General features: G+C 42.9%; 1 protein-coding gene and 1 non-coding gene across 3 annotated transcripts in view; one reads left to right on the top strand and one right to left on the bottom strand.

The window, feature by feature from the left end:
* Window positions 1–300: 300 nt before the first annotated feature.
* Window positions 301–373, top strand: Trnak-cuu. The gene has a single exon. It is a non-coding gene; the product is annotated as a tRNA-Lys (tRNA).
* A 2,469-nt stretch (window positions 374–2,842) lies between these two features.
* Window positions 2,843–15,709, bottom strand: part of LOC118420789 (exonuclease mut-7 homolog) — a 68,818-nt gene continuing 55,951 nt past the window's right edge. Inside the window, exon 21 of one of the 2 annotated variants that reach the window (XM_035827781.1) lies at window positions 2,843–4,856. In XM_035827781.1, the coding sequence (XP_035683674.1) occupies window positions 4,122–4,856 (735 nt within the window). In that variant the 3' untranslated portion in view covers window positions 2,843–4,121. The remainder of the gene's footprint in view (window positions 4,857–15,709) is intronic. The other variant, XM_035827782.1, reaches the window with a different exon arrangement.

Genomic DNA, 15,709 nt, shown 5'->3' with positions numbered 1-15,709 from the left:
CAACAATTCGTCCAAACAAGTCGGATCCTAACCTCTGCGCGCTCCGCCGTCGCTCCGACAAAAGTCTAAAGTCTGAATTGCGAAAGTGCGCGCTACCGTGATGTAATATAGTTTTTGATAAATATTGTAGTCTAGCAATACATTACTTCTTTATAAACCGAAACTTTATAACTTTACAAAGTATTTTTTATAATAATGGCTATAAATTGCCAATTATGATTTTTACGGTGTGCGCGTGTGTTTGACTAAAAATATCAGAATCACACGTCTCACCTGTCTCACCTTTATGACCTGTATCAAGCCCGGTTAGCTCAGTCGGTAGAGCATGGGACTCTTAATCCCAGGGTCGTGGGTTCGAGCCCCACATCGGGCGATCACAATTTTTTTCTTCTGACCGCTCATGCTTCTTTCTCCAGGTATACCCCAATAACTCAAGTTACGATAGCCGACCCGCTCAAAGAGGTTATACAAATGTACATGAATCTCTATAACATCCTTGGCCCAAAATGTACCACAATGACAAGAATCTAACCACTGTCCCTTCTTCACAAAGTCTTGATAATAACTTGTATGCATTACTCATCATTGTAGACGTAGCAAGCAACATTATCATGTCATTGTAATTGTACGTCTGCTTTAACATGATAGTTTGTACTTCAATATTTAGCTTCAAGTGAGAGCATAACTGAAGTCTTTCATTGAAGCTTGGACTTTCGGACGGAACGAGACAGACTGTCACAGAACAGTCCAGACCCCATTGTTCAGTTTTGATGGGTGATGTTTTTTGTTTGTGACTGTCCATACCAACCCTCAGTGACATTTTATACTTGTCACTATTCTAGTACACGTCGGACTCCTTTTGATGGGGGTATGGTTTTGTGTGTGTCTATATCCACCCTCAGACATTTCGGACAGTTCCATTAGACCGACCAGACCCCGTGGTTAAGTTTTGATGGGGTATATTTTGTTTGTCCTGTCCTTGGTCCTGTCTGTATCAACCCTCAGACAGTGAGTAGACAGACCAGACCCCGTGGTTACGTTTTGATGGGGTATAAAAGCATAACATGTTGTGCTGCCCCTACGGCTGATCAGCTATGGGATGATGATGATGGGGTATGTTTTCGTTTGTCCTGTCCTTCGGGTCCTTGGTCCTGGTGAACCGTCTGTGGCTGTCCAGACCGCACCTGTGGTTCTCACCGTGCCCCCACCGGCGAGACCTGCTCCGAACACGGACCGACGGCGGCCGACGCCAACCGCGTATTTGGGGAAAAATATCATATTTGGGTAAACCCCAATAAGGCCCTCCGTCTGCCATTCCATATGGTCCCGCTTGTGGAATTCCAGTTGGTACGAAACTTGTCTGTTTGTGCAAAACAAAAGTCTTAATAATATTTACTATCTCAGGGGACAGAACTTTTGATTCGTTGTTTTCGGCAGTGCGATTTTTCAGAGACATTTAATATTATATGGGACCATCTTTACAATTTGTACAATGGCGCAAAAATGCCCGTCATCCAGCTAGTACGAAAGTTGTCTGCTGGCGCAATGCGTGAAGTACGTCTCTAGGTCGCAAACTGTACTAGAATTTTATGACCGGTTGACTACTTTGATATGCAGTACTGTTCAGTGTATTTGGCCTATTTCTATTACTAGTATTTTGCCAGCAATCTGCGGAGTCTGGTAGACAGACAGTAGTTTTATCGCTGCTGATGTCCGTTAGTGCGAAACCTATCTCTTTCAGTATTTGCGCTGCAGACGTTACGTTACGTTACTGTAATGTTACGTTGAGTCTGGATGGATATATTATACATGCGCTACTATTAAAAGGCTTTCGTCAGTCACTACTGATCATGTGCTTGGTGACTCCCAAATTCAGTACACAGTACACCACACAGTATTCGAGAATGACAGTGATGCTTGGTTTGAAGCCACATAATGACATAACAAAATGCCCGGTGCTTTTAACGGTTTGATAGTGTTCACTTGACGGCGAAGACGATTGCCGAGTAGGTATCTTGATTCAATGAAACAAAAACATATGGGATATGGCGAATGACAAATAAATGATGATCGTTCATGCTGACAATTGAATAGATATCATCTGGCCATTTATCACATCTAAGTACATAACAGGTCATCGGACCTTACGTGGTGGTGCGTCATACCAAATAATAGTCTTTTATTTTATTTTATGGATGGACTGTAGTTTGGCAATTTTCAACATTGGCCAAGGAAACTCTCTCTCTCTCCTAGCATTATAAAACCATAGCCAATGGCGATGTTGTGAAATAAAAATCGTGAACCAGTGTACTCAGTTGACTTGCAATTGGTCTTGTACAGACTACTCTCTACAAGACGCTGACTATTATAGGGAGAACAATTTGCCAGGGGAGTTTTGCTACCAGAGGAGTTGGTTGGCCGCGTAACTTGAAGCGTGGACCGACTCCTTTGGTCAATTTCCCGTTTTTTTTTCCGAATTCTACGATCCCCGCAACTCGTTGGAAGGTCTGGTGGAGGCTAAGTACAGACTACAGACCGTTATAACCGTTATAACGTGTGACAAGTGCTTTGTTGCCCATCTGTCCACACAGAAGTGTATGAAAGACTGGTACCATCTGTCCAGGGCTGTTCAACAATAATGTGCACTCCTATAGAACAATAGGAACGTGAGGAAAGTCACTTTCCTTGCAACCGTTTTCCATTTGCTGTATGAATGGAATTTCCTATTATTGCCGGTCCTCTTCTTCCTGGAGAGTACTTCTGGCACACCTCTTTGAAATGCAAAATACTGGCAACACTAATTGCTAATGTTATAGGAACTCATAAAACACAGACACTTATATATTGAACAAATTAATCTTTAATAGCAAATTAAAAATTGCAGCTTCTTTCACCTCTCTGTGTTTGACAATTTTCACCAGATAAAATGTCAAGCAATCAACATCTTGTGTTCATTGTAAATCCATTGATACATCTTTAATCTAAAACTTGACATGAACCAAATTGTACAGTTTTCTACAGATTGTTCTTGGCCAATAATTGGGAGTATATTGAATTTTTCATACAACTTACAGGGTTAGTCTGAAGTCTAGCCTTGTAAGCTTTGGTCCATTCCAAAAGGTCCTTTTTCTTCTGCATGATAATTTGTTTTCAATTGTTGTAGGTATGCAAAAGACATAGATTAAAAATCAAATCACTAGAGAGTAAAGTCAGGAAGATTCAACATATTGCGACAGAGATGTAGCCCTGAGTTTGCACCTTTGCACTTATTCTCCACTCATCATAAAAAAATAGAAGTATCATGCAGTATTAAACAGTATCAACGGAAACGCCTCCTACTAACTAGCTTTGTATACAAACCTATCATAGGTGCTGCTGCTGAGTCTCTTTGTTCCTGTAAGAATCTGCAACTACTGTAGGCTTGGATACATGGTTAGGAAGTAAAGTTTTAGTGTCTATCTATTCTAGGATTGTCTTGTGTTTATGTCAAAATAAAGCAGTATTGGACGTAACACGCTTCATGTTTGTTCTTAATTTTCTTGAGCAATTTGCTATTTACTTGACATTTTGTTCTCTATGCTTATGTCAACTGCCCTGCTACTGAGGTTGTTGACAACAGATTTTGATCAATTGATCATTTTTTTGTCTATTGACCAGTCCCTGTGCAGCATCGTAGCCGGGTTGCCATCCTCTGTAGAAACAGGCTAACACAATCTTTCTGCTTGAACATAGCAAGCGAAAACATTGAACCAGCAGGTACTACAGGGGACTGAACCCAAGCTAGCAGCTGGGCTCTATTCTCCAAGCAGAGGTTTGGTTGTGGAGATATAGTAGTGGTCAGGCTTTTTTACCGGCACGCATCCCTGACCATTACTATATCTCCGCGACCCAACCTCTGCTTGGAGAATAGCCAGGCTCTCACAAGCTTGAATTTTTCCCATCATCTATTGATGGGAGGATCCAACAAAGAATTTTTTCTGTCATTGTGCCTGTCATTTTATTCAAATTTGGACATTTTATATCTCTACCCTCTGATTTATGTCAGGATGGTCTTCAAATCTGATTTTGTCAATTGATGAAATGAAGGTTGCTGGCTAGAGCCCTGCTGAGTAGTAAAGTCCCTACTCTGCCTTGCTGTACACAGTTCCAGCTGCCTTTCCCTCCTCGATGTCGCTCAAGACATCAGCGAACTGCGAGATCACCCGCTCGAAATGTCGCCCTTCCCAGAACACCTTCCCGCAGGTCTCGCAGCAGAAGAATTCCGACACCTTCGTCAGAATTCCCGGCGGAACCGCGTCGATCTGAAGCGGAACGCCCGCCCCAATGGTGACAGATTCCATGTTGATCCTCCCGTCCGAGTAGAAGCAGGTTGGATTGTACGACAAAGCGCTTTCCTCGACCCCACCATCATCAGATTGTTTATCTAACGATGTGAAAAATTTTTCCTCTGCTCCAGCCAAGTTTAACGATCCCCGAATCTGACCCACTATTCTCCTAGACGTGGGGTCCGCTCTCGTGCCTGCGAGACCCTGATAGCCGGCCCCTTGTGCTGCAAAGGGCGGGAAAGATGAGCCATTATCTTGTCCGCCCTTGTTCCTGCTCACCGGGGCCTTCACGTCAGGACCGTCGGGATTAGCCCCTCCCTCCACAGGAATGTCGCTCTCCCCGAGAATGCTCCCATCATGCCTGTCATTCAGATGCGCGGTGGTGGAATTTGCATCTGAAGAGCGGGGCCCACATTCCGCCCCCTCTCCCCCGGAGATCTCCCTCTCCCACAGCAGCAGCTCCTGTTTGCGGTCCAGCGCACGCCGCATTTCTCCTGCCGGAATGCGGAGGTACCTGTTCCCATTGCACACCTGGTGGGACAGAACAGATACGAAGAGTTAGCAAATTTTTTTGGATTCAGTGTATCGATATTTAAAAAGTAAAATCAGTACTCCAGTCTGCAGCCATAGGGGAGAGATATACATGCAATGTATGCAATCAAGGATAAACAATCAAGGATAAAAGCTCCTTGATGCAATATAACATCTTTATTTTGGCAGTGTACATATCTGAAACAGAGAGAAGTGTTCCCTGTAACAAAGCACATTGTACAAACTTATTGAGCTGACTAAGACAACTGACATTCAAGTGCAAACAGATTCTGAAGTTTGGATGATACTGTCTCAAAAAGAAGGAACAAAAAATCCTCATTGGTAATTCAGGAATACCAGTTTTGCATTTCAGGTACCCGGTAATTTTAATCCAGATGTCAATTCTACAGGTGGCATAAAATATCAACTCATCAATTTTAGAATGTTAGAATGACAAATGGTTCTGCCTGAGGCATCAATTACACATGAATAAAAGCACACAGCAGTTCTTGTTTGTACTAATTTTTTTCCAAACACATTTTCTGTTCCTCTGCTGTGTTGATGCTATGAGAGGTGACGGGGATTGTGTATGTTACACGTGCCTCTGGCATACCTGCGCATACCTCTGGTACACACAGTAGGGGGCAAGACCAGGACCCGCCCCTCCGTCCCAGGACAGAAATTTTACTTGTTGGGAGTAGCCTTCTTGTTGGGAGAAAGTAGGCTCGACGAGTCGACCAATGCAACAGTGTTGCGGGAGGGTCTAAGGTCTAAGGTAAAGGGAGTAGCCTCCATAGCAGGCTGTCTCGGGCCTTTATTTGGTTCATAATACACTTTTGCTGGCCATTTCCTTTTGTACTGGGTTGCTGATTGCCAGCCTTTGCTGATTTAAAAAAAAATCATTGGCCAGCAAAAGTGTATTATGAGCCAAAAAAGGTCTCAGAGAGCCTGCTATGGAGGTAGTTGGAAGTGGAATGTACAAATTTTTTCACCTTGTCCGTTCAAAATTCTAAACTTCATGACATAAAACCGATATTTTTTTAAAGCTAATAATAACAGATCTAATGACAAATCTCAACAATATGGGCACCCAAACAATGACTGGGATGGAAAATTATAGTCTCTACCAGACTAACTATGCTGGCCATTATAGGGAGAATAATTTGCTATCAGAGGGAGTTTTGCTACCAAAAGGGTTGGAGGGGAGACCTAAACCTAAGCGTGGACTGACTCATCCGGCCAATTCCCGATATTTTTTGCCGAATTCTGCGATCCCCGTGTCACGAGGTGACAGCGTGTTAAGTCACTGTTAACCCCTGGTGTGGGGAATGTCACCGGACTAAGTGGGAGCAGATGTACAGGGGTTTGAGAAGGGACACGTATTAGGGTAAGGGGAGTCAACCGAGAGAAGCCGACAGAGAAAGACGTGTCTACCAGAGCTCCGAATAAAGTCTTCTATCCGCAAACATCATGCCTCTGTCCTGATTCTACTTGACTCACTCCCTGCCACCGTGACATCTGGTAGTACGGCTGGGGTGAGTCAAGTTCAACGGACGGGACAGGGGCAGACGAGAGCCGTTCAGAGACGTAGGAGAGAGTGCCGATCCGGAGTACCGAGCCCGCGGGGTTGACCAGCAAGTCCAGCAAGGGGCAGGCGACAGGCGAGCGTCGGTGGCCGAGGCGAGCGAGAGGGAGCAGCAGAGGAGGCGTCGTCCGAGAGATGCAGGCCGACTTCTACTCTGACAGAGAGCCGGCCCGGAGTGCCTGCGGCAGTAACGACCTGTGGTAGCGGCAAAGAGAGCGGCAGTGGCCGGGGCAAGGCTGGACAGCCACGCGGCGGGCGGGATGGTGACCGGAGAAAGAGCAGGCCCGGGCAGAGAGTCCATACAGAGAGAGACACAGGAGGAAGGTCGGTGGGCTCGCATAGTATCATTGGCGCACCGTGCACACCGGCCTAGTTCTGTTACTTACTTTGTTCAGCTTTGTTGTAGTAGTTTTAGATTTGTTAGAATGTAGGCAACCAACGTTAGATAATTTATGTCAGTGCTATCAGGAATACAGTATAGATTGGACGTGGCGGAAGTCAGTGGGGGGGAGTCACCAGATGGGTCAGTTTAGATGTAAGATAAACAGATAGAGATGGAATTGTTATAGATAGAACAATTGGTTTTACTCCCCGGGATAGTAATGTGTAGTTCGTATGATGTTTCCATAGCAGGTCAGGGGTGTCAGGCGTTTCATGTAATTGTCGGAAAGTCTGTATTTTTGTGTTCATTTGTTGAGGAGATGTTAATGTCGAGAGGTAGAGGCGAGCGAGAGCAGTGGTAGAGAAGAGTTGAGACGTAGGTGAGGTGTCGAGATTAGGAGACCGGTGTATGTGCGTCAGTGGTTGCTTTGCGTTGTCCTGTCCGACCCCAACCTCTACAGGCGAGACTCCACAGCACGACTCGGCAGACAACGACGCCCCGAGGGCCCGACGTCGTATAGGAGTCGTCGTCGTGGGAGCATCTAGCCGGGAGGCCTCTGTGGACAAGACAAGCCTCTTCCCGAAGGGCAGAGGAGTTCCTGTCGTTTCTCTGTGGTTCCGGGACACACCCGGAAGTGCGCAAGCCGGCCGCCGAGGAGGAAGTTGGCGCGGGACACCTGGCAACCATTTGATGAACTTTTGTTGTTGTAAATTGTTATGTTTTTGTTGTTGTTTTGTAAATGTCGGAATGTCGCTGACCTGCATTGTAGAAGAATTAGTAGTATTGTATAGAAGTATGTAAAAGAAAAGCGGTGATGATCTTCATGATAATATGTCCCGGTAATCAATAATTGATAACAGCTGTCAACAATGTGGAAATTGTTTTAAAAAATGAGGGGTGAGGTGTCACGAGGTGACAGCGTGTTAAGTCACTGTTAACCCCTGGTGTGGGGAATGTCACCGGACTAAGTGGGAGCAGATGTACAGGGGTTTGAGAAGGGACACGTATTAGGGTAAGGGGAGTCAACCGAGAGAAGCCGACAGAGAAAGACGTGTCTACCAGAGCTCCGAATAAAGTCTTCTATCCGCAAACATCATGCCTCTGTCCTGATTCTACTTGACTCACTCCCTGCCACCGTGACATCTGGTAGTAGGAGGCTAGGAAAATTAAGCAAGAGACAGCCCTGGGCAAGACTCTCCATGGTGGGAAGGTACCCCCCTAGAGAGGGACACATTACAACATGAATGCCCTATAATCATGACACTTGTACTAACAAAAAACCCAGGCCATTTTTGGAATACACTGAGACAATAGCCCACCATCAGTGTCCCCTGTGCTAATTGCAGGCTTGGATTAATGGCGACAATCCCGGGAATGACTGTTATTCCCGTGACCTGTTAACACATGCGTCCTCAGATGCAGGGATCTGATTATCTCCACGCCAGGGCAAGGCCAGAAAATTTCCTCTTTGTCAGCCTTTCTCTTCTCCATACAGAGCATACAGAGACTTGTCGTCAGCACTCGGGGAAACACGTTTGCAGGGGGTCTTCACTGTCGATGACCAGAAAGGAATTTCCTACCACAAATTACAGGAAAAAGACAGTTGGTGACAACCTCTCGATACCATTGCTCACATGTAGGACAATCCTGTGATGGGACAAGCCTGCAAAACTTTTCAACATATGCCTAGTTCCTCTTCTAGCTTATACCAGTACACTGTCCAAATACCAGTCTCAAAGTCCTTCTAGCTCTGCAGCAATAGTTTCTTTTCAGGGACAGGAAAGTCATGGAACTCTCTCTCTCTCCTTCTCTCTCTCTCTCTCTCTGACCAAGGACAGGTGTTTTCCTTAGTTTCTACCAGACTACCCTGGATATTGTAGGGAGAATAATTTGTCTGGGGAGTTTCGACCCCAAACGGTTTGGCTGTGGGAACGTTAAGATTAACCTTAGCATGGACTGACTTCCCTGGCCAGTTTGTCGATTTTTTCCCCAACTTCTACGATCCCTGCACCCCTGTAGGAAGGCCTGGTGGAGGCTATTAATTCACTTTTGCAATTGTCTTCTCCGTACCAAACTTTCACGATCTGAGAAAATTCAACTTGTTCTCGGAACTAAATGTTCACGGTGGCAACAGGTGGGCTTAAAAAAAGTCAGCAATCTACTAGTATTTGTTATCGGTAATGATAAGATCATGTTACAGTCATCTCCGTGAAAACCGTGAACATAAAAGTATGTTGAAAAAATCAGAAATCACACTATGTTTCCCTCCTGAACACAACCCTCAAGCCTTGAAAATCAACCTTCACCTTCATGCATATCTCCCACCGACTTTGTTCAATGAAGCAGTCTCTTGGCCTTGAACCAAGCAGTCCTGTTCACCAGCTCACAAAGAGTCTAAAACATGTCCTAATGTTCTTTAAACCCTGTTCATGAGCAATAACTCACACTGCTGTAGCAGGGATCAGCCTAACAACCCAAAGGGCATTACTTTTAAACGGTTTACACAGAAACGTCGCACTCGATTAAAAACAGTCGGCGACTTCTGACAATAGGAACCTTTCACACTCACGACGTGATATATACACAAAACTCGTTCTTCCTGACGGGTCTAACGACTTTGCCAAGGCACAGGTGTTGATACTTAAAGAATGTACAGGTGAGAAAGATATTTTTGGAGGAAATTCCCTAAGTTTGAACTCTGGTACTTTGCCTCAGAGAGTCAGTAATTTGTGTTATACAAAGATAATTGACGGATTAAGCAAGATCAACACATTAGTCGCGCCCCTCCCCTTGTTTGATCCCATATTTGAACCTGAATAGAGGGGATAGTGTTAATGGCTGCCATCATCACACCCCCTACACATAATTGGCCCACCCAGCCTTTTGCCCCCTCGGTGACGACTTCACATAAAAATCACTGGCCTGTTTTATCTCTTCTGACTCCTTGGTTTTATGGGAGGGTTTTCTATGGAAAACTGTGGACAGATGTGGAAATCTGAAGGACTCTCAACAAATATGGTCTTCTTTTACGACACTGAGGTCTATTATCACAGTATTAGCGGCCCTATTAGTTAAATGACCACTTTTATAGCTTTTACAGAGAATGGACCTACAAGTGGTCAAGCCAAGCAAGTTTACCTACAATGCTTGTTTTATGATCTGGTAAAAGAAAGACTTTTTTAAAAACCCATAAATATCAAGTAGACACCTCTGGTAGAAATACTTTGCAGTTTATAAGATGGGTAAATAATTAGAAATCTGTGTCAACTATATTGTATCATTCTTGCGGAGCAGTCTCTAGCCTAGTCTAGGACCTGTCACTCCATTCCAGGAGGCAAATTTGATTTGCTTGTTGGGAGGGACGAAAGTTTCACCCTGTCCGTCCAAGAAATTTGAACTTAATTACATGAAACTGACAAAAAAGTATTTTGCTCAGCTTAAAATGAGAGATTTAATAATGAAAATTAACAACATGGGCTCCCCAAACAATGAGTACTGGGTCGCTCGTGCTGCTGGCAGCAAAAAAAAAGAAATAGCCAGCAAACGTGCATTATGAGGAAAAAACGACAATGAAAAAAGGCCCAGAGAGACAGCTATTTTTTTTTGCAGAGGTAATGATGGGAACTTTAATAATAGGACAGAATCACAGACCATCACTACACCATAGCCTGTGTTAAAGTTTGACCAGAGAGAGGAGAGAGGTTACAGTACAGGGCATGGGGGTTATGTAGGGCAGGTATCCTGATGGCCCTGGTGCTGGGATAGTACATGTATGGATTAACCCTGCACATCAAAGGTGTGATATGTGACCCACAAGTAAAGACCTGGAGAATTTCTCATCCTGTATAACTGATGACGTGTCATGTGTGAATTAAATGGTCATGACACCAAAGGACTTAGGAAAAAAAGTATCTTTTTCTTTTGTTGCATTCTTTGTGAAAATGCCACACTTCACATGCAGAAGTTGCAGTATGCATCCTTTAGGATTAGCAATGTGAAGTACAGGACCTCCCAGGACAGTGATTATAATTGTCCTTTTATCAGGTAAAACATATGTTTTTGTGATGGAGAATTTCAGCATGTGAAGACCTCCTCAGTGCCCAGTGGTGGTAGCCTTACAGAACAGGGCTGGGCTTTTCTCACAGCTACTGTTTTACATTTCCGTATCAATCACAAAAAGATATAATGGTAGTTATCTCTTTATTAGGTAAAACATATGTTTTTTAATGATGGAGAAAGTCACTGGAAGAAGACCTCCTTAGTTCAATACCAGTGGTGGCAGTCACTATTAGCCTAACACTAGTAACAGGACATGACTGGAATTTTCTCACAGCTACAGCTTTATATTTCCGTATCAATCACTAAAAGATAGTCTGGTAATTATCCCTTAATCAGGTAAAACATATATATATTTTTTTTTTATGATGGAGAAAGTCAGTTTGTGAAGACCTCCTCAGTGACCAGGGGTGGTGGTCATAATTAGCCCATGAAGCTATTTGCCTAACAGGACAGGACTGGAACTTTCTCACAGCTACTGCTTAATTCTTCTACTTCCATATCAATCGCAAAAAAAATTATTGATCAATTACAATAGGATGCCCTGCCTGGAGCTTGTCCTTTCATCTGTTAAAACATATGTTTTTTTTTGCAATGAATTAAGTCAGTGGGAAGACTTCCTTGGTGACCAGAGGTGGTGGTCTTCATTAACCTTACAGAACAGGACAGAAATTTTCTCACAGCTCATGTTTTATGACTTCATATCAATTACAATAGGATGCCCTGGAGGGTTAAAACATATGTTTTTCTGTATGATGGAGAATTTCAGTGGGTGAGCACCTACTCAACAACCAGTGGTGGTAGATGTCATTATCCTTGTGGAAAAGACTGGAATTTTCTCACGGCTACAGTTTTATGTTCCCTCATCAATAAGAAAAAGATAGTAGTTGTCCTTTTATATGCTAAAACATATGTTTTGTTGTAATGGAATTCATTGTCTTCTGCCAACCTTTTGTGCAGTTATTATCAGGATATGGTAGCTGTCAGAAAATGACAGATGTCGGAGGAACACAATATCAAGAAATGATAAAGCATTGCCCTGGGAACTATACAGCTGTATAGTGTCAGTCTGTACACACAGCACTCTCACATTCATAAAATGTAACTCATTCTAAAGATTCTTGGTCCACCAATGATAAAGAAAGACTTACTTGGATCAAATTGCACCACAAAGTTCCACTTGCTGTGTGCAAATTAATATTTCTAATGCACATAGACAGACCTTCCATTTCAGAACATATCTGTTGCTTTATTTTGATTATAGATAAAAGTAGAAGTTGAATTCAATATCTGATTGTGGCCTTGTAATTACTAACTTTTAACATGTTTTGTTGGACCCCTTCTTAGACCAGCGTTAAAAATGTCAGGATGTTCAGTTTTTGTGGACGGACGGAGTATTTTTTCCCTTCCAAACAAGCAAATTTCTAGCCCGGGATGGGTCCTGTAGACAGCCCTGACACACAAACAGGTTGTTCACAAGTATAGAAAAAAAGCTGATTAATGAATCACCCAACCACAGAGACCCAGACAACCCCTGGGTCACATTTTGTCTGGCCTGCCACCATAGGTCAGCACAAAGATGCGCCCTAGCTGCCACCACAAAACTGCCCATTGAGACAACCACCCTAGCTGCTACAGTAGAAGTGCCTATTGATACATGCAGACAAAGAGCTGATGGTACACTTGTGTACCCTGCTCTGACCCTGTGTCAGCCTGCATAGCTATACACTCCACTCACAATGGGCTGAAACCCTTTTGTATCTTTCCTCCAACTAAAGACGATTCTCAAACATCAATAACGACGGAGAAACTTCACAAAAGTTGCAAAGACACAATATTCTGTAATGATGAATGTGCAATATTTTCCCTAAAGTTAAAGCTACCAGATGTTAATGATCGGGGAAAAAAAGTAGTTTCCTTCATGCATTGTATTCATGGCTGAAATGTTTTCTTTCAATTTTTTCTTACATAGCAACAAGAAGCTTTCATCAGTTTGATGAAAGCTCCTTGATAGCGAATGCAGTACAGCTATTATTAAAGCTCCAAGCAGACGAAGCAGTCAGGCTTGTTTGGTGGTGTTTTGTACACTTTTCTGACGGTGCATACTTCTTACAGAAATCTTTTATTCATTCATTTTATTTATTGGTTTGGCTGTTCGGCACACACAGCCAGGGTTGCCCAACTAGCCTGTGGCTATTACAAAGGGCTCAGCCCTGCTGACAGACAAGAACAGATATCTGACATACAAAACACTCATAATCTTGCTCAAAGTCTAAACAAGCCAAACGCAGCTATGATGGGCAAAAGGAGCAGCTACTGGAAGTATCTTGGATACTGCTACACACAAGGATCTGGACTTCTTTGCGAAATACTTTAGGTACATTTATTGGTCATAATGTCACAACATGTCACATCCCATCCTTTACGGTTCAATGACCTGTCATCTTACAAACATCACTGCAAAAAGAACCAGGTTCCATAGAAGGCAAGCTTCCATAGAAGCCAAGGAAACAGACTCTATTTATATATTAACTTAAAAGCTTCTTATGTAGAGAAGGAAAGAGTGAATTTTTAAAAGTGTAAAAGAGTACAAAAGAAACATTTACTTTCTTAAGTTCAGTGCTTGTCTTCTTGAAACCCTGAGGAGGTTGCGCATGTGTTGGAATGTTCTGACCCACCTCGAGGTGTTCTGTGTCACTTCTGTGTCCGCGTGACGCATGTTGGAACAATTATCGTGTGCAGCGAACAAAGGGGCTTCCCTTTGTGCTGAGCGGAAGACAGACACGGAGGGAGAATAATTTATGGTAACTTTGACACAGTCTGTGCATCTGCTGTCAGCTTTTATTGTAAGTTGAGGAATGATTTACTGCTGTGAACACTTGACTGACTTGTTCTTGCAAGACTGGTACATTACCGCCAACAGGAAAAGTCAGAGTTCAACCATAATTAGGGCTAATTAAGTCCAACGAAAACAAGCATGTCTAGAAGCTACTAAACAATAAAGATAAGACATCTTTATGACTGGCTTGGGGTGAATAAAAGTACTCATTTTCCACCTCATTATCAACGTCATGGCACATTTGTTGTAAGTTTAATTTTTTCCAAAATAAGTTTGAGAAGTTAAGTGAAGGAAAAACATGGACACATGGACCCTCCAATATAACTTGTCCTCCTAAATTGATGTTCTGGCGTTTCAGAGTTTGATACCATGGGTTGTAATGTCATGGTTCCAAATGAAACTGTTCAATGTTTCATTTTTTTTCAACATTTCCTCTGAGTTTGAATTCTAGGTCCACAAGTACTCCAAAGAAAAGGGACCGTAAGGCCCAGGCCAGGAAGACTTTGTCTCAGACCACTTGGTTGTCTCCAGCTTTGATTTTCATACCATCCCAATTAACGTTAGTTCACCTTAATCCGTGAGGTAACATATATTCGTTGTTGCAAAAAAACTGAGTATTTAGAGATTTCAGGTCAACGACGTGGGCATCAAATGTGAACATTTTCTAAATATTGCAATTCTGCAAATATCAAAATATCTGCCTTCCACTTAACAATCTCCACTTACCCTATTTCTATATACAACGGATATAGGTTACTCTACGGATATAGGTGAACTAACGCTATCATTTAGGAGCCAATGTTGTTAACTTTTGTTGTTATATCTATTACTTTAAGCTTACAAAAATGCATTTTCATCATTTCATGTCAGAAAGATCATATTTTTGGATGGATGGGGTGAGATTCTTTTCTAACATAATAAGCAAATTAACTTTCTACTTCCATCCTGGGAAGGATGGACGGGTCCTGGAGACAGCCGTGTCTCTCACAGACAGTAAGTTGATGTCTCATCTAGAGTTCACACCACAGAAAGTACAGCGCCATCAGTACAGACAATAACACAAATCAATAGCTCGGCACGGCATCTTTGGTTGTACTGTGAAGGGAGGGAAAAACCATGGGACCATCACAACAACAATCGCAGCGGACAAAAGAAGCAATACTTGCACCCTTTATTATCACTCTATGCTTTCTATCCCTTCCACTGAGGACTTCTGAAGAACTTTCTAAAGGACTAAATGTTTCCTTTACTATAATGGGGGGAGGTTCGTACTGCAATTATCGGAGACAGTTATTTATGTGGAGTCTCTTTGTGAGAGGGGTGATTTTTGTCAGAAGACTGTCATTCGGTCCCTTTCTCTTCAGAGATTCCCAGCATTTTCCTTTCATGATGTAGCTTCAATGTCTTTGCAGTTCGGCGTGAGGCAATGGTCAGTCACTTACGGGGTGTCCCTATTGTGGCGGGAGAAGAGACACTTCTCACGGTCATATTGTGGGAATCTAGTCTTGTCTTTATCAGAGGTTTTCGTGTCTATTCATGTTCCACTTCATGGCAACAAAAGGACAGACAAGAGCTTGACAGGCCGAGGATTTATGTGGAGTCTCCGTGGAAAGGACTGGCAGAAAATTGTCAAGACAGGGATATTTTGTCTGCTTTTCTATGCTTGACCAATTGCAGCATAAACAGTTGGTAAAAGAATTACCAGTTTGGGGGAATTTCCCACATCTTTAGGCAGTTCCCCAAATGACATAAAAAGTTTCTTGAAGCAAAGTCATGAAAAGCAGAGCTGTCTGTAGGGCCTAACCCTCTATTCAAGGACAAAATATTGCTTATTTGATTGGAACAGACAAAATTTCACGTTATCCATTAAAAAAAACCTGACATGACATAAAACTGATAAAAACGCATTTTTGCAAGCTAAGACAGATTTAACAACAAATCTCAACAAAGTGGGCTTCTAAACAGAACTCTCCCGATGCGAGACAGATTGT

Source organism: Branchiostoma floridae, chromosome 8 (genome assembly GCF_000003815.2).
Source record: "Branchiostoma floridae strain S238N-H82 chromosome 8, Bfl_VNyyK, whole genome shotgun sequence".
Taxonomy (NCBI): Eukaryota; Metazoa; Chordata; class Leptocardii; order Amphioxiformes; family Branchiostomatidae; genus Branchiostoma; species Branchiostoma floridae.
This window is presented reverse-complemented; position numbering and strand designations above follow the sequence as displayed.